Source organism: Quercus robur, chromosome 12 (genome assembly GCF_932294415.1).
Source record: "Quercus robur chromosome 12, dhQueRobu3.1, whole genome shotgun sequence".
In the NCBI taxonomy this organism is placed as follows: Eukaryota; Viridiplantae; Streptophyta; class Magnoliopsida; order Fagales; family Fagaceae; genus Quercus; species Quercus robur.
In genome coordinates this window covers 18,997,928-19,016,174 of record NC_065545.1, presented here as the reverse complement: position 1 = coordinate 19,016,174, position 18,247 = coordinate 18,997,928, and the positions used below count along the sequence as shown (strand labels likewise).

The 18,247-nt window shown below is 34.9% G+C and overlaps 2 protein-coding genes and 2 long non-coding RNA genes across 22 annotated transcripts in view; 3 read left to right on the top strand and 1 right to left on the bottom strand.

Moving 5' to 3' along the window:
- The window catches only part of LOC126708729 (nodulin homeobox-like), a 95,010-nt gene that overhangs the window by 4,567 nt on the left and 72,196 nt on the right, over positions 1-18,247 (bottom strand). For 3 of the 19 annotated variants that reach the window (XM_050408630.1, XM_050408625.1, XM_050408639.1), the window contains 4 exons: positions 2,318-2,476; positions 839-922; positions 636-761; positions 156-374 (listed from right to left, as the gene is read on the bottom strand). The exons of 3 other annotated variants lie outside the window; for them this stretch is intronic. In XM_050408630.1, coding sequence (XP_050264587.1) covers positions 156-374; positions 636-761; positions 839-922; positions 2,318-2,476 — 588 coding nt within the window. 13 more of the 19 variants (XM_050408628.1, XM_050408623.1, XM_050408629.1 and 10 more) reach the window with 11 other exon arrangements.
- Positions 10,375-13,080, top strand: LOC126708741 (uncharacterized). The gene is made up of 3 exons (XR_007649257.1): positions 10,375-10,461; positions 12,624-12,735; positions 12,898-13,080. It is a non-coding gene; the product is annotated as an uncharacterized LOC126708741 (long non-coding RNA).
- On the top strand, positions 13,507-15,746 carry LOC126708734 (leucine-rich repeat extensin-like protein 3). Its single transcript, XM_050408646.1, has 5 exons — positions 13,507-13,654; positions 14,016-14,106; positions 14,220-14,618; positions 14,704-15,525; positions 15,628-15,746. Exons 3-5 carry the CDS (start codon positions 14,532-14,534, stop codon positions 15,715-15,717), a joined length of 999 nt encoding a protein of 332 aa, XP_050264603.1. The 5' UTR covers positions 13,507-13,654; positions 14,016-14,106; positions 14,220-14,531; the 3' UTR covers positions 15,718-15,746.
- LOC126708740 (uncharacterized) lies at positions 16,393-18,012 on the top strand. The gene is made up of 3 exons (XR_007649256.1): positions 16,393-16,681; positions 17,493-17,631; positions 17,833-18,012. It is a non-coding gene; the product is annotated as an uncharacterized LOC126708740 (long non-coding RNA).

Below are 18,247 nucleotides of genomic sequence, written 5' to 3'. Positions count from 1 at the left end.
CTACACAGATATCTACCCAAGGGTACTTCTGGTTTGAAAAAATGATGAACTCGTCCCATCTCTTTCCCTTTCAGCCAACTGATACAACATATAAGAGACCCCTAACATATCATTCACTGAAAACAAAAGGAAAAATAGAGTTCTGGCTTGGAAACCTTATTCCTGAGTAGGCGCTCCAGAAACATTTTTTGTTGGCACAATGATTGAAGAAACTGTAAAGAAGCCTCACATTGCTGGCAGAGATAGTTAACTATTTGTTCAGCAGTCAGATTTGATTTCATGCATGAAACAGGATATTGAGCTGACAGCTTGATGTCGAGAAACCTAATGGCTACAAGAACTGCTCCAAAAGCAGCATCCATAAATACGTCAACCTGTAGCAGAAAGATTCATGATCACTGACTGCATATATGTGTAAGCTTGCAGAACTTGATAACTGAGAAGGGGAAAAAGAAATCTAGCAAGAGCAAAGATTAGACTCAGGAACTGATTAAAAATGTAGCTTAAACTGATGGAATAATGAATATAAAAAGGTTCCATGAACATGAAAACAGTAGCTTTGAAGAGAGATTACTTAAACTGAACCCTATTTCTATTAATAGCAGCTTAAGCAAATCATGTGGGGTAAGTTATACCTTAGGGTGTGCAAGCAATACATGAGCAAGATCTGGCCATTGTGAACATATACATCCTGTTAATAGATATAGACTGCATGCCACCATTGCTGAATGCATAAGGGGCATGGAGTCATTACGGGTTTCCTGCATCATGAAAGTAAGTCTCAATATATATAAGTAGTACAGGTGAATGACCTCAGAAGATGAGGATTGTGGAAAACCTGTTTATAACCACCAAGAACAATTAGCAAATAAAACACCAGGTCAAGCAGCTGCTCTGTCACCTTGACATCATCTAGCAAAATCTGAAACCATAATTCAAGCATAAGAATCCCGAGAGATTTTGTAGCCTTTAGAATAGCACCTGTTCTAGTGCCATGGCAAAATACTCGAACTTTTGGAAAGAAAGAGATGGAGGTCTCATACATCCCAAAGAGACCATGAATAAGCAAAGTGAATAAAAGAAGAAAGAACAATTCAGCAATTAAACATAAATGAAAAATAGCATTCACATTGTCCCTTGTCATGAACAATCATTTACACAGACATTAACAGTAAAAACCCCAATTATACAACAATACTCTACTATCTTGAAAGGAAAAGGAGAAGGAAAACATTTGGTTAAGAATACCAAAATCAAGTTTTGGCATTATATATATAAAGGCCACTACGATGATCAAGATTATAGAAGTAAGCTTGACCATGTTTGTTTGATTAGGTTCTAATGCGAGGTGGATGTTTGGTTTATTTCTAGAAATCTTATAAGAATTACTGATTCTTCCCATGATATCCTTAGGTTTTAAATACAATGTCAAGCATTTTACTCATTATTTTTATAAGGCAAATAAATAATAACTAAAAAATTAAAAAGAATATGAGCTGTAAATTAAGTGAAATCTCCTAAAGTAATAGTCTAGTATAAACACATATAAGACCAAAATAATATATATATATATATATATATACATATGTGTGTATATATTTATTTATATTATTTAACAAGACATCATGCATTTTCGATCAAAATTATTTATTTTCTTAAAAGACTAAAACATATCAAAATAGGAGAAAAAAGAAAAAAAGAAAAAAAAAGTTTAAATGTGAATTTAACCATATGATGAAAAAGAAAGTTAAATACATAGCATAAACACTTTTTGAAAGAAAGAAAAAAGTTACATCGTAGTTGGTAGTAAATTAGGGTATAATTGTAACTTTTAAAAATCGTAACTTTCCCAAGTCATGGGAATACAGATACCCACCTTTTTAGAGGGAATCCACATTCCCATGGCTTGATAAAGTTCTGCTTTATTTAAACTAAAGTAACAATTATAGCCAATTAAATATATATTTGATGAACTAAAATATAAAATTTTCCAATAAAGTGCTTATGCTATATAATTCCTTGATCTATTTGCAACCACGTAATGCTTGGGAAGCCTAAAAGACTACCCCGAACCAAATGACTAGATATTGTAAAAATAGTGAATACAGCTTGCTCAGAAAATCCATCAAGTCTCCAGACTCTCAACAGACATTGGAGCAATATGTAATAATATGTTAAGTCCTCAACACATAAGAAACAAATACAAGATTAATAATAATAGAGACATGATAAAAAAAAAATAATAATAATAATAAAAATAATAATAATAAAAAAATAAAAATTTAAAAAAATCTTTAGCAAGAATTAGTATAGGAACCTGCTCAAGTTTAGCGTGTCGAGGTGCTAAATCACACAATGAATGTAAGAGACGAATGCCGGATAACAAGTATCTGAACAGGGTTTCATCTTTGTCAGATGACATAAGCACTGCCATAAGGTGTAAGGGAAGAAATGATGCAAGCTTCTCCATATCAATCTGAAACAAATCATAATCTAAGATCTCACATATTAATAAAAAGGTAAGAACAGGATTGCATATTGATGATAAATGACGACCATGATGCTGATGATAATGATGCATTATCGGACCTTAATTGATGACCCCTTTTTATTAAGGTAGTGAATAGTGAAGTTTTCGGAGTCCCTCAATAACTTATGAAGTTCCAGGGAGCTAAGCCCATGCAACCCCTTCACTGCTGAAATTAAGTCAATGGCTTCCTACAAATAAATTGAACTAAATTATGATGGGAACAGGAGGGGATATGAGTTGAAAAACAGATTTAAATTTAAAAAAAAAATGTAAAATAGTTAAATCAAACAGACAATCACAAGAAAAAAAAAAAGGATAGAAAAAATATGCAACCAAGTTCAGGTTAAGTTCAGATTACTTACTACTGCAGAACTACATGATGGTTCTTCCATAGCAAGCGTCATTCTTGAAAATCTAAAGCCAAGGGGAAAAACAATAACATAAGAAAGAGAAGTAGAGCAAGCAATCACCAACATGAGTTTAGTAAGCATAGGATAATTACTATTTTGCAATTTAGGAAGGCAAAAAGCTTGATTATGTTGAAGTTACTCCAAGGGCTAAAAGTTGAGGGCAGACAATGGGACCTAGTACAAGTAATACTTATGGAAATTTCAAATGTAAAAAGGAATCTGTATGAGAAGCAACTCCCACTCCTTCCAATTATGAAATGATGCATAGCAACCATTGCAGAACTTGAGTTGCATAGAAGACATCAGATTTTTTCTATTTGCAAGCAGGGTCCATGATGGTTATTGAACCTCAATCTTCAACACTTAAAATTGGTGAAATTGCATGCATTCCACACAGGTATTCTTGCAGCAAGTGGCATATTAGACAGAGCCTAGGAAGCATGAATTATTTCAACTAGCATTTATATATGTATTGGACACACATCCAATATGGATACTCTCACAAGATACTTAATTTTTTATAATTTTTCACTCCCTCTTTCACCCATTTCCCCTCTATGAACTAATAGCTTCTTAATTGGTTTCATCATTCAAACATATTTTGCACCTATTAACATTTCTTGTTTATCTTTAAACTGAAAATTAGCATAATATTTACCTAGGAATGTTTACTTTTATATCAATTAATTGAAGCATCCATGCCATATTGTATACTAAATTTTCAAGAATTGACAAATCGCTGTGTTGGTATTGAATTGTATATGTATTCTGTATCCATATTGGTGCTTCCTGGGATAGAAATCAATATCATAAGTTAACAATCACCAAATCAATCCACAAATGATTAAACAATCCCCCATAAGACAACACAACTCTGCCACGCGTAGAGACAGTCAAGCTCAAAAAACTCCACTAAATCCATTTACAGGGCACCGAGTCATAGATTGCATCCCATGAGAAACAACAGTGAGGAAATGCTAATAGCACTACAGCTACTGCATGCATATGGAAGTGCATTCACACCTAGACATGCAAATGCAAATAAAAACTCACCAAAATCAAATCTTTCCATTGGAAATGAGAAGTTTTACTCAAAACACACACAACTCATTACTCTTAAGTATCAAAATCTTCATGTATATCAATTAAAAAGCAATTATTAAACACTTGCCAATACATAATAGTCCCAAAAGAAAATCTAAAATGCAATATATAACTTTGTATCAAATTGATGCAGACTGCAAAATCCAACTAGCAAAACACAACTGAACTCATCAATGCAGTAATGACAAATTCCATAACCAAAAAAAAAAAAAAAAACAACCAAGAAAAAAACTAAAACAGTATACAATAATTGAAAATTAAACTTGTAACTTCAATATACAGTAAAACCATCAAAAACCCACATCAAAAAACCCTAGTTCTGTAGCAACCATGTTGAATTGAACGTTAAAACCCTATAAATGCAAAGACTTTTTCAGAGGCTACTGTGTGAAGCGCACAGTAGAAATGGCTTTGAAAAAGTGTGTGTATTTATATTCAAAAAAATCAGAAAGCTGACCTGAGAACCGTATCGACGAGCTTCGAGTACGAGATTTATATAAAGCGCCTCAAAAAATAAATATATATTAAAAATTAAAAATGAAAAAGCAAGAAATTCGCGGGTGTTTTTTTTTTGAGCTAATGTACACACCTCGAGAATGAGATTTGAATTGTAAAATGCAGTTTTGTTAAGGACTATAATGTTATTTTGCGTTTCAGTGTTTTTTTTTTTTTTTTTTTAATAAAAAAATTTATGTTTAGTTAATTAATAATTTAATACTAATGTGTTAGATTAAAGGCCTATTAAAGATACTATATAAAACTATATACATGTATTTGTGTATTTATGAATAAGATATAAACTCCCAAAACAATTGGGTTTTTTTGGGATTATACAAATCAAGATTAAATTCTCTCAAAAAAAAAAAAAAAATCAAGATTAAATATTGAAAAAATATTTGATTTTTAAACATTACTTCTCAAATTATTAAATAACTATAAATTTAAAAAATAAGTGATTATGAAAATAGTATTTTCAAAATAGTTATTATACCATGGTACTTCATCTTATAACTTTATTGGAAGTTCTTTGTTGAACTTCTCTACCTTCTAGGTTCACTTAATTACTTGTCAGTTTTGAATTTCAATGCTTTGTGAAGGGTTTCATTATAGCTTCCTTAAATATAAAATTCACACCTAAGAATGATATAAAGCTTTATCTTAAAAGATTTACACCAACTTTAATTCTCTAAGACATAGCTCCTTTTTTTTGAGAAAGAAACTGATGGATTTTATTAATAAAATTCAACTACATCTAATTGTAAAATCGAACCAATATGAGATGGGACATCTTCCATCCATACTTGAAAATCTGGTATGCATGATGCATTTTTAGCCAAACTATGAGCAACCCCATTGTCGTTTCTCTTAATGTGAGAATACAACAATCCTTCTCTACGAACATGTGAAAACCTAATACAATGAAATAACCTTGCAAAACATTTAACATCACGACTAAGTAAACCAAAGGATTCCAAAGACTGCGAATCTGCATTCAAAGCGTTCATTGCAATCTCTGAAACTCCCTCTGGAGTGACATCTTCCAAACTTAGATCAGCATCCAACTGTAAAGCCTTCGATATAGCCAAAGTTTCAAGCTCTATGACAGTTAAGGGGAGAAGGATGATTCCGACCATGTGTGCCAAGCCTTTTCCTTGGCATTCTCGGATGATCACTCCAATCACTGCCCTATCTTCTACTTGAAACATTGTATCGATATAATTTTTGGCTATGTTTGTGAGCTGGTTTGGCTATGTTTCCTTGATTATACATAATGCCACAAACAAATCCAATTAAAAATTATGTATACCTCAAAACAAAAGGGTTTTTAAGGGATTGTACAAATCAAGATTAAATATTGAAAAAAAAAAAAAAAACAATGTTTAACATATGTTACTTTTCAAAATATTCAATAACTATAAAATCCACAAACAAGTGTTATCAAAATGGTAATTTCATAATAGGTAAAGTGTTGATCGTGATACTTCACCTGATAATTATATCGGAAGTTTTTTGCCCAATTTCTCTCCGTTCTTGATTCGTAGAATCATTTGAAAATCTTGATCGACGCTTTGTGAAGGGCTTCATCATAGATTTCTTAGTATAAATTTGACCTACAAATCGAAACTTTTATCTTCGCCTTTTAGATTTATACCAAGGTTAAATCCCAAATCAATTAGGGTTTTTTTCCCTCTTGAAAGGCTTCACATACCTCCTCGACTATACGCAATGCCACAACTAGATCCGAGCAAATGGCAATAAAGGAAATCAAGAGATTAAATAGTTTATATACAGAAAAAATGTAGTTGTGTTTTTTTTTTCCCTCATTTTATTTTATTTAATATTCTTCATAAATAGTTTTAAGACAATAAATGATTTGTAAAAATGGATATTAAATAGTAATAGAAAAGAAAAATAAATTTTTGGTACCACTCTCCTTGCATGCATGGGTTGCCAGGTGTAACTTACCCAAATACAAGTCTAGAAAATTAAACCGGGAATTCTTCCACGTATGCTCTAATAACGTCATTTGCTACAGATGTCTTTTCTTTTTATTTGAATAATACTTACTACTCATGGATTTCAATTACTTCAATTAATAAAATTTACTGTTTTCAAATAAGGAACTTGGGTTTGTATCTCACTTGTGAAACAGCAAAAAGACTAATTAATAATTTAATCTAATACTAAAAAAAACAATAATTTTGGAGCTGATGTTATAGGTTCAAATCCTAGGTTATTAGGTTCTATATGAAATAATATTTTGTAATAATGAGTATTCCTAAAGCCTTTTCTTGCATCTTAATTCTTCCTTAAGACTTTCATGGAATGTAATGAAGAGATATACTCATTATTTTTAAAATCTTGCTCCATAATTAATTATAGACAATCATTATCCTCAAGGGCCTTTTATTTTTTTATTTTTAATTTTTTATGAATAAATTGTATTTTATTGAAAACTAAAAGTTGAAGCATAATATTTAATGTTCCTATGCTCTTATTGAACCACATTATTATAGCATTTTTGTCCAATTTGGTCAATTTTGGTCTAATTCGGTTCAATTCAGTCAATTTTGATACACTTACTTAAAAATATGGAAAAAAAGAAGAAGACAAATTTGCATGGAGAGTAGCTATTCTAAATTTGAATTTGTTTAAAAATACAGATCTCTCGTTTTATTGAAAACACGATACCAATTTAACAAGCATACTCTAAAAGCAAACTCAACTAAGGATAGACACATAGACTCTCCATGAGGCACACCAAAGTTTGTCTTACAAAGAGTCATTGAACTTCATATTTCCCACCAATTGAAGAATCACACCTCATTAGAGAGGATTCGAATGCCAAATTGCCGTAAATCCAAGAAGTTCTTTGAATCCATAGATGATAGACAATATCAACGAATGCCAATCTACTAACACATGACTTCATGCTTTCCCTTTTCAACGAATAACCTTGATACTACCAAGCAGCAAATCGATCATAGGTGGTCAACCAAGCCATAAAGGCATGATGAGACATAGGGAACTCCTGTCAAATGAAGTTGACCCACTAAGCCTTCTAAATAGTAAATTCTAATGCCTTGCTCAAACAATAGGCAATTTTGTAAGAGAACTGATTGAAGGAGATGGAGCCAAGTCACTTGATTTGTCTTGCTTCAATTTAACCTAGAAAATTAAGCTCAAATTGGATTAGCGTCAAGGAATATTTTATGGCAACCTATTACACACCATGTTCAATTGAAATTTAATCAATTTTGGCAAAATATTGATGCTATTTTGGTTTCTATTTTACACTTTTCCATGTTCTACTAAATCAGTCCTTATATAGTTTGTTAATTTATTTTCAACACTAAACAGCGTTTTTGAAAATCTTATGAAGCTTTTGTATGGCATCACATCTTTTCAAGTGTCTTTCTATTCACCTTCTCCAATCCTGAATTTGATATTGTATTTTAAATCTTAGATTCTTAATTATATGAGAGCTTGCAACATTTCTTATATTAGATGTACTTTAAAGACTTAGTCATTTATAAAAGTGGTTTCCCAACTATAAAGGTATACATATGACATAATACATTATCAAAAATATATATATATACACACACACATATTGCATAATATAATATGAAAGTTTTGCTCATACTAGAATGGTGCTATTCTAATCTATTTAATGTAAAATACATTAGTACAATAAATCAAAAATGAAAGAAAATTTTATTTATTTTTTTATAGAGAAAAATGAAATAGAAATAGTTGTACTTCATAATTAAACAAAGATTAGTACATTTTGTACATTAGCATGTTTAGCATCTTCTTCATTTATTTTTTGGAGAGAATTTCAACCTATAGCGTCCACTCTTAATAATAGCTATTTATCATCAGACCAAAATATCAATTATTCAACCATCATAGACTTTACCAATTGAGTTAACTGAAATCTACCGCATCCTCTACATTAATAAAGAACTATGTAAAAAAAATCGTTAAAAAAAAAGAGGCTAAAATCCAAAATTGGTCCTCTAAGTTTTAACTTTTGTCATTTCAGTCATTTAAGTGTTAGTTTTGTGATTTCAGTCCTCTAAGTTTTAAATTTTGTCAATTCAATCTTTCGTTGCCCTTCAGTTAACTCCTAGTCCTACAGTTAACTAAACCAAGACTACACCATTTGTGTGTGTGTGTGTTTTTTAATTTCTTAATTTTACTGAAATAAGTTAATTACAAAAATGAAAAAGAAAAAAGGAAACTAAGGGGAACGCCATTCCCTTGCCCCTGGAAATCAAAAACTACATTCCTGCGAATCGAAAGTGATCAGATCCAACATCTCCAAAAAGGCTCCAGTGTTCAAAATTGCAAGATCTCGAACTTCCCAGGAAAAAATATGATCTTATCTGTCCCATCCACATTGTGACTCCAAGAAGCAAAATAAGAAGAAGATCACGAATGGGACTTGCTAGAACCGAATTACAGATATTCAAACAATGCATAACATGATAACAATAACATCTGAAAACACTATCGATATAAATTACTGAATTGAAAACTATATCAGCTCTAAGAACCCCTTAAATAGAATCATTTCTAAACCCCATTGTTGCGGATCTGAAGCAAAAATTGGAAAGACCCAAGCTGGTCATGGCTTCCAACCAAGAACTTTCTTACCTCTGCTTCCGTCTCCCTTAAGGTTATCAACCTCAGTAGGCCTAAAATACCTCTTGTCAATCACAACATGATCTTTCCAAGTCAAACCCACACCACATCCCCAAACGCAACCTGCAAGAACTCCTCCACAGTGTGAGCATCTTCCGTGGCAATCTTCTAGGTTCACTCTTGTCAATTTCGAACTTCAACGCTTTGTGAAGGGTTTCATCATAGCTTCCCTAAATATAAAATTCACACCTAAGAATGATATAAAGCTTTATCTTAAAAGATTTACACCAACTTTAATTCTCTAATGGATTAATTTCTTTCAAAAGGCTTAACATAGCTCCTTGATTATACATAATGCCACAAACAAATCCAATTAAAAATTATGTATACCTCAAAATAAAAGGGTTTTTCAGGAATCATACAAAAACAAGATTAGATATTGAAAAAAAAAAAAAAAAAAAAAACGATGTTTAACATATGTTACTTTTCAAAATGTTAAATAAAATGAGGATTTTTTTAGAAAATAACAACAAAACCCAAACAATATCATTAGTTAGGAAACGTTTTAAACTATTTTGGATTCTAGCAATTCGAGTCTAAAGGGGACGATTTTTGTGTTATGAAATCGAGTAATTTTTACTCGATTTTGCTTTTTTGCCAGTACCTGAGGTGGGCCCAATATGCCAGAAATCGAGTTCAATGGAGTCGTTTTGTAAGAGTAAAAAACGAGTTCAATGGACTTGGTTTCTATTCTTGCAAAACGAGTTCATTAAACTTAGTTTTTCCACGCATAAATCGAGTTTAATGAACTCGTTTTGCAACACTGGAAAACGAGTCCATTGAACTCGTTTTTTACTCTTACAAAACGAGTTCAGTAAACTCGATTTATGCGTAACACGTGTAAGCCAACTCAAAAGCAACACAAAACACACAAAGTTCAAACTTTACACAGCACTCTCTCATTCCCTCTCTGACTCTCAGTCCCTCTCACAAAAAAACCAAACACAAAAAACTTTCAAACTTATTTTCTAAAAAAATCCAAAAACTTCAATCTCAGTCGAGCTCTCTGACACTCTCATTCCTGTCGCTCCGTCGCCGGCACCGTCGCCGACTGCTCCCGTCGCCGTCGCTGCTTCTCCCTCCCATCGCCGTCACTGCTTCTCGCTCCCGTCACCGTCACCGTCGCCGTCGCTGCTTCTCCCCCCCGTCGCCGTCGCTGCTTCTCCCTCCCGTCACCGTCGCCGTCGCTGCCTCTCGCCGTCACAAGTAAACTCTTTCTTTTTTCTTTAAATATTGTTGTATTTTGACAACGATCATCGTTTGTTGAATTTGTGATTAAATCAACAAACGATCATCGTTTGTTGATTTTGTTGATTAAACTCTCACAACACCATTTTGCTTACAAAAAAAGCAGTTCAGAAAAGATTCAACTTTCAATCGTTGAACAAATTTTTGCAAACAATTGCGTAAGGCCTAAGCCCAATCCATATTTGACTGTAATACATTAAGGATATTCTGGTAATTAATTCAAGCATAAAACTTTCTAGGGGTTTCTACTTTGGGACCAAGTTGGTCTTTATTTTGAATTCAATGGTCCTTAGTTTAGTAGTTAAATTAGGAGTCTTAATGCTACTTTTATAAGAAAGAATTCTCATATATATTGCGTTCAATCAATGTACTCAAAGAATTGATATTTCATAAATGAAATTATGATTAATTTGTTTTATTGAAAAATGCATGCCTAGAGTTTTCTCTCTTCTTATTCTTTGCCTCACTGTTACTATTCAGTCATTGTTTTCATTACCTTTAAACAATAACAAACTTCTCTCTCTCTCTCTTCTCCTTACATATCAAAACTCCAAAATTCACATACTTTCTCTACCAAACAGACACCCAAGAAGGCAAGAACCCCTTGAAACAACACTTAAATCCTAATATTGTTGCTGTCAACAATTTCCAGTAAGCAGATTTCTAAATTTGGAGTCTGTATTAGCCACCAATGTGAAACCTTTTCAAACCCTATTTCAACCTACAAACCTTAACTCTAGCCTTTCCTCACCATAACAACTCCCAAAATCATAACTTTTCCTGCCCAAAATCCCACCACTAGTACAGAGAAATATTGTCTAATTAGTCCTGCATCAGAAAAGTGAAGGCTAATTTCTTTAACTTAAAACAAGTAGGTTCAGAATACTTCATAGAGGGACTTTTACAGCACTGTTAAAATGGTAATTTATGGCATTCTAATTAAGGGTTCTATTTTATAAAAGTGAGATTGCACGAGTTACAATATGTCTTTCTGGTTGCCTCTTGCCGTCACAAGTAAACTCTTTCTTTTTTCTTTAAATATTGTTGTATTTTGACAACGATCATCGTTTGTTGATTTTGTGATTAAATCCATTTTGGCTTAGTAATCCTTTGTATAATATTGTCATTGGTGATTCATTTTACCATGGAATGTATGCATGCCCGCGTTTGGTAGTTGTGACCAGGATCTTAGTGAGTTTAACTATTTAAAAACTTTCGAATGAAGAGGTATTGCTAACTCTGCATTGATAGGTTTCTTTTGTTGTTATGTTTGGGTACATTTCATGATATGTAGTGTAGGGTGTTTCTACTATCACAGGCTTGTCCTTTGGAAACTTGTCAACACAACACATTCTGAGTTGAACACGTCTGAAATGCTTACTAAATGGAATATGTCTGAAATTCCATTTAGATGCGTCCCTGCATTCTGATACTGTAAAAGTTCCCCCATGTAACACATTGTGTTGGTGTTGGAACAGGGAATTTGTCCCGAAAAGGATACAGTTCCTTCCAAATTTGTAATTATAGATAATTAGATGTGTCTTTTCACTAACATTTTAAGTGTTTAACCATTTGAGAAGAAACTTTTTTCCTTAGGATATATGTGCAAAATGAATATTCCTTGTAGTGCTGAGTTTACTCTTTAAATGTAGAGCAAAATAAAGTTTCTGACGACCAAATGTAATCAAATTGTGAGGGTTAGCGCTTATTTGCATGCAAGTTGCTTAGTTTGGATTGAAACTGCTGAAGTGTAACTTTTGGGTATTTTGGAATAGTAACTGGTCCCTTTTTGGGGTTGATTGATATATCAATTTTTGTTAATAGGTATTGGACACACAATTTTCACGGAATGATGAGGTTACATAAAATTATGATGCTTTAAAGTCAATGCTCATGGATTTTGAGTGTTTATATGAATATAACATATTTCATGATAAAATGCATGGTTAGAAGAGTGTATATGTGTGTGTGTGTGTATAATGGGTAAAACTTATATACTTTAGCTGCAGTATATTATCGTTTTTGAAGCTCTTGAATACTTATCGTTTGTGCAAGAAATTGGGATCCTTACCAATTTAACATGTGCTTATATTACTCTTGACTCCCTAAACTTCGTGCAGTATGGCTGCTGTTCCTGCTCAGCTCCCTGATGAGTTTGGTCCTGGGCCCATGGACGATTCGGTGTTGAGGTTTATAAAAACACATCGAGCGTGCGCTGTTTGGGAAGGCAAGGTAACGATTCGATTTGGTTTTTTTTTTTTTTCTTTTTGGGGTTGATATTTTAAGGTCCCTTCATAACTGCTTTATTTTTGTTTTTTGGGATCAATAACTACAATCATATATACAAAGGTTATGGCATATTGCATCTCATCACCATAGTTCTATCATGTGCAGGATCCAGGGCCACTGAAATGCCGCGGTCGTAATGACGAGTTCCGAAAACGACGCCGGATAGTGGTGGATGATCGTATCGTCGACATTGTGAAGAGAGTTGGATTAGAGGGGCTGTATAGGACCCCAGGTAGAGAGATTGATCATAACCTGATCACAACCTTCGTTGAGCGATGGCGGCCTGAAACCCACACCTTCCACCTGCCACATGGTGAGACAACGATCACATTACAAGATGTGGAGTTCTTTTCGGAATTCCAATCGATGGTGAGGCAATTGTTGGAACAACTGACTTGACATGGAAAGATGAATGTCAGAGTCTGCTTGGAATTGCTACTAATGACACCACGCTTAAAGGACAAAGGATCCAAATAAAGAAGCTACTAGAAAAAATTGACGAAGGGTTGCCCGATGATGCAACAGAGGTGGTTGTGCATCAATATGCACGGTGCTATATCCTAGCACTCCTGGCAGACACAATTTTCTCCGACAAGTCTGGTGATAGGGTGCATACGATGTGGTTGCAGATGCTGAGGGACCTTCGGAATCCACCTCAGTACAGTTGGGGGAGTGCTTGCCTTGCATGGCTGTACAGAGAGCTATGCAGGGCAACCGACAGAGGTGCTAGTCAGATTGGTGGGGCCTTGTTGCTAGTTCAGTATTGGGCATGGGTCAGATTCCCTTTTTTGTGCCCAAGGATGGACCTCCCACCAGATGGTGCATATGGCCCACCATTTGCACCTTCTCCATTGTCTATTAAGTAAGTCTCTTCCTTGACCGATTCTCTCTATTGGAAATAGATCCATAATTTTAAACACATTGTTAGACATAGAAAATAAAATGTTAACCTTGATATTCTTCAAATTTTGACTCATTAATAGGATTTTTATTTATGTTTTTTATATATCGTTTGACAACCACGGAGGTCATATGTTATGATTGATGTATAATATAAGTCTTATTAATTTCTAGCTCCACCACTAATCATATGTTTAGATAATCATTTATTAGTATAATCTTAGTGGTATGTACTGTTAAATTTACGATTGGCCATCATTTATTGTTGTTGATTACTTCATATTCTCAATTCCAAGTATTGACTCCCTCTTTTGCAATTGTAGGACTGTGTGGGTTGTGAGCACCTTGAATAGCCCCGCTGAAATCTGTCTGGTCCGGTACCGTCAGCTTTTAGATTGTATGCATCCAAAGCAGGTACCAAAATTGTGTTTATTCTATTGTTTATGACTATTGTATTTATAAATGTAAAAGAGCTCATAGATATGGAACATTGCATAATGTGCTGTCCTTTGATTTGACTATTTCAGGTGGTGTGGCAACCATATGAAGCTGAATTAGCCCACCTGCCTGCGTTTTGTGTCGCCGGAAGGGATGTATGGACGGCGAGGGTACCGCTTGTATGTTTCTGGCTAGTAGAGAAACATACACCGGACCGTGTTGTTCGTCAGTTCGGGATGGTACAAGAACCCCCCCCATATGTTGATACTGACGAAGCCCTTCATGCCATAGACCTGAGGGGGAAGATGGAGGTGAATTGGAGGGACAGACATTATGGCCATATCCGAGTATGGAATACTCGAGCACGATCTCTATGTCCTGGAGCATGACTAGAGGGTGATATGTCGCCTGCTCATCCATACTTTGATTGGTACGATAGGGTGACTTGGAGGTTCGTCGACCACACTTCGGCTTCACTTATTATTATGGTAATTGCTTCGACCTTTCTTTTCAATTTTTGTTGCGTATCAGGAACTTCAGTATGATGTACTAATTGTATTTATTTACTTTCAGGTTGCCAGTCACAAGAAGTTGTTGAAACTTTATACAGTAGGCAGTCCTGAGTACAAGCATATTTCAGCTGTACTTAAGACAGTGGAACGCCTTCACCGTATAACTGCTCGACTTCCGTTGGAAGATATCGATGAGGCAAATCCAGAAGCGCCAGAAGATACTGGACGACCAAGCACGAGCTCAACTCGTGCCAGCCATAGCCATGGTCAGCGTGCTGCATCCCATCAGGTTGTCAGTAGGGCAGATCTCCCTCCACCCCCACGTGCATCTCCTGCCCCAGAGTTCCCTCCACCTCCACATGCATCTCCTTCCCCAGAGATCCCTCCACATACTGCTCATGCAGTTTCTGACCTAGAGATCTCTCTACCCACTGCTCATGCATCTTTTCACCCCGAGATCCCTTCACACACCTCACATACATTTTTTGATCCTGCTCATCTTTCATTTACTCCACCATCCTTTGATCTCGGCCCTGATTTCAGTCAAACCCCTCCTGTCATGCACACGCAATCCCCATCGTACAGCATTGGTCATATAGACCATGTACCGCCCCATAGTCACTCCATGTCATTCATGCCCACTCCTAGACTGCATATAGATCCCATGAGTACGGGCACTCACATTTCATTTGCTGCACCCTCCTCCCCCGCAGTTGTAGGATCTTCAGTTGTTGGGAGTCAAGCAAAACAGCCAGCTGTGCATGTTGAGAATGAGCAGGTTGTTGGGTTACAGTCACCCCTACCAGGTCGACCTAAACGTACAATAAAAGCACCTCCTTGTGGGACAGGTGGTCACAAAGCAGGACACAACACTGGCCCCACGGTATGACAAGTCATTTAATGTAATGAATATTGAGTAACTACTGTTATGGTTGATTTTGGAATTCATATAATCCATTGTTTGGTTGTAACTCCATTTTTGCAGCAACGTGAGGAGCCTCACGAAGGAGATGCAGTACCCCCTCCCCCACATACCAGACACTATACGAGACAGCATAAGCGTAAAATGCATTAGGATTAGCATCCCATAGAGGTTCTCTCTCTCTCTCTCTCTCGCTCTCTGAAATCACTGTTTTTTTATTTATTTAATTCTTTTAATGCTTTCAAAACATTCCTGATTATTTGATGTGAGTTTATCTTATAAACCCTTTTCTTTTTAATTATATTTCAAAGTCTTTGATTTTTGTAAATTTTACATTGAAATACTAATGCCTGGTTGGAAAGTTTATCCAACTCTCTACTTTTGAATTTGCTTTGTGCTTTGTGTTTACGAGATATGTGTTGATGCTAGATTTCAGTGGATATGTTTCTTGGTTTTCTTTAAGTGATTTTGTTCTTTGATGTTTAATGTGTTTTTTGGTGGGTTAAAACATTAGGCAAATTGTTGTCAGTTTTTTTTATTTTTTATATTTAAAATTGCTGGATGTTGAAACTTTGTTGGTATGAATGTATGTAGGGATGGATGGCACTAGTTTGGGACTTGTTCTGCACCATAAAGCTCTTGGGAAGTAAGTCATATTACATGTTATAGCTTGAGGGGGCCATTGCTCCCCCAAGATTTTCTAAATGCTTTAAATTTTCCTTTACATTTGAGGATAAAGTTTAATTATGTATACAAGTGGCTCCCCCAAAAATGCACTCACTTTTCTTTTCTTATATCATTTATATATAGATACACACAATTCTGTCCCTAATTAGCCCTCCCACCCAATAGCTAAACGCCTAGTTCCACTGCTGAAAATAGAGACTTACAGCTGGAGGCTGAAAGGTTGGACGTCCTCTGAGCATTAATCTCACTGGTTGGGTGGCATCAGCAGGTGGAATCTTTAAGATTTGGAATCTTTTATTTTAGGGTTTAGGGTTGAGGGAGAGAGAGGGAGATACATTGGTGCAGAAAACATGAATGTGGTCCATACAAATGGACCAAACTACCTTCCCTTGATCATGGACAGGGGTTTTGTTGGTGTATTGCATGATTGGTAATGAAACCTTCTTCCTACCATTTTTCTTTCAGTATAAATGATACATCTTGGTATTCTTGCTTAACCTGAAATCTCAACTAAATGTTATTCTATTGCGCCAGTCTTTCATATACATGCAAGGATAGTATATCAGGTTATTTAGTTTAGTCAGTGAACCCTGGAGATAAATTGATCCAAGTTACATGTTTGCTGTCCCCTTCCAGATATCTTTTCAATTGGCTGTCTTGTTCCAGGAACTTTTACTTAAAAATTTATTTGGTGGGTCATCTTAAATAGAATGGATAAGTACTAACCTTTTTGAAGGGGGCTTGTCTTTCCAATCCTTCTGTTGAACTTGGCTGGCATTACATGTCTACTAGTGAAAGTGTTGATTGGAAAAGATTTATAGTTACTTTAATGTGTAGGTGGTTACTTGCCAATTCTATATTTCAGATACGTTTGGTAAGAATTTTAAGGGTACTTAGTAATAGTAGCAGTATAGGGGATTTGATTTTTAGCGTTCAAATAATTTGGAGCTTGGAGTTAGTTGGGAGTATTGGTGAATCAAATTACCAAAGATTATAAAGTAACTGTGAAAGAAGTTATGCATTCTAAGGATATGCCATAATAACAGAATTATATGATACGATTCAAGGATCCCTTGAAAACTCAGCACTGTCGCAGAATGATCTTTTTGAGCAATCTAAGGAACTACTTTGGTATCATTTGCTTCACAAAGAAGTTAGCCACTGTATTGTACTTTTATCTGGTTATTGTAAATAATTTATGCTTTGATCTTGTATATATAATAATTCCATTTTCCTTTCAGGTGTGAAGCCTTTCCAACGTATCCTAGAACTTATGACTTGGTGCATGCAGCCGGACTGCTATCCCTTGAAAATGTCCAGTAGCGCCGTTGCACCACACTTGATCTGTTCACTGAGATTGATCGAATACTTTGTCCAGAGGTACCAAATCATATAATTCTCTCTTTTAGTTCTATATATAATCATTATGCATTGATCGCCTTATTCTTGAAATAAACCTTTAATTTAATGGCCAAGGGTGGAGCAGAAAAATCATTACACATGAAGATAAGATCATCCCGTTATATGAGCATTATTTTTCATGTTCCAGAAAACTTTATGATGGTTGTTTAACCTTTACAGGTGCATTTAGATGGTACTCCTAACAATTTAGAAGAAAGTGATTTCTGTGATTTTAGCTTTCTGGACAGAGGGCTTTTCAGTTCAGATATTTCTGTTTGTGTAAGTTTGCTGCATACATGAAGATACTTGGTATTTTATGCTTTAAACTTTAGTCCAAGTTGTCTTTTATTTTATAAATATTGTGAGGGAAGTCAATTGGAAATAACTAACCACAGTGATAGTGCCCCTTATATTGTTTTCTTGAATTTGGCAGTTTAAAGGTGCCATGCTTGAACCTGTTCGTAAAACACAAGATGCAACGTTCTTTGTGAACAATTCTAGTGATATTTAGGTTCCACGTGGACCAGAGCAGCCAGGTGCTGTTCAAATTACCATGCTGGAGCTGGCAGCACAAGGACATGCTTCAAAGGTATCG

Coding starts and splice junctions, on each gene's coding strand:
- LOC126708734 (XM_050408646.1), top strand. CDS start 14,532: ATGTCGCCTGCTCATCCATACTTTGATTGGTACGATAGGGTGACTTGG. Junction 14,619..14,703: donor CGGCTTCACTTATTATTATG/GTAATTGCTTCG, acceptor ATTTACTTTCAG/GTTGCCAGTCACAAGAAGTT. Junction 15,526..15,627: donor GACACAACACTGGCCCCACG/GTATGACAAGTC, acceptor CCATTTTTGCAG/CAACGTGAGGAGCCTCACGA.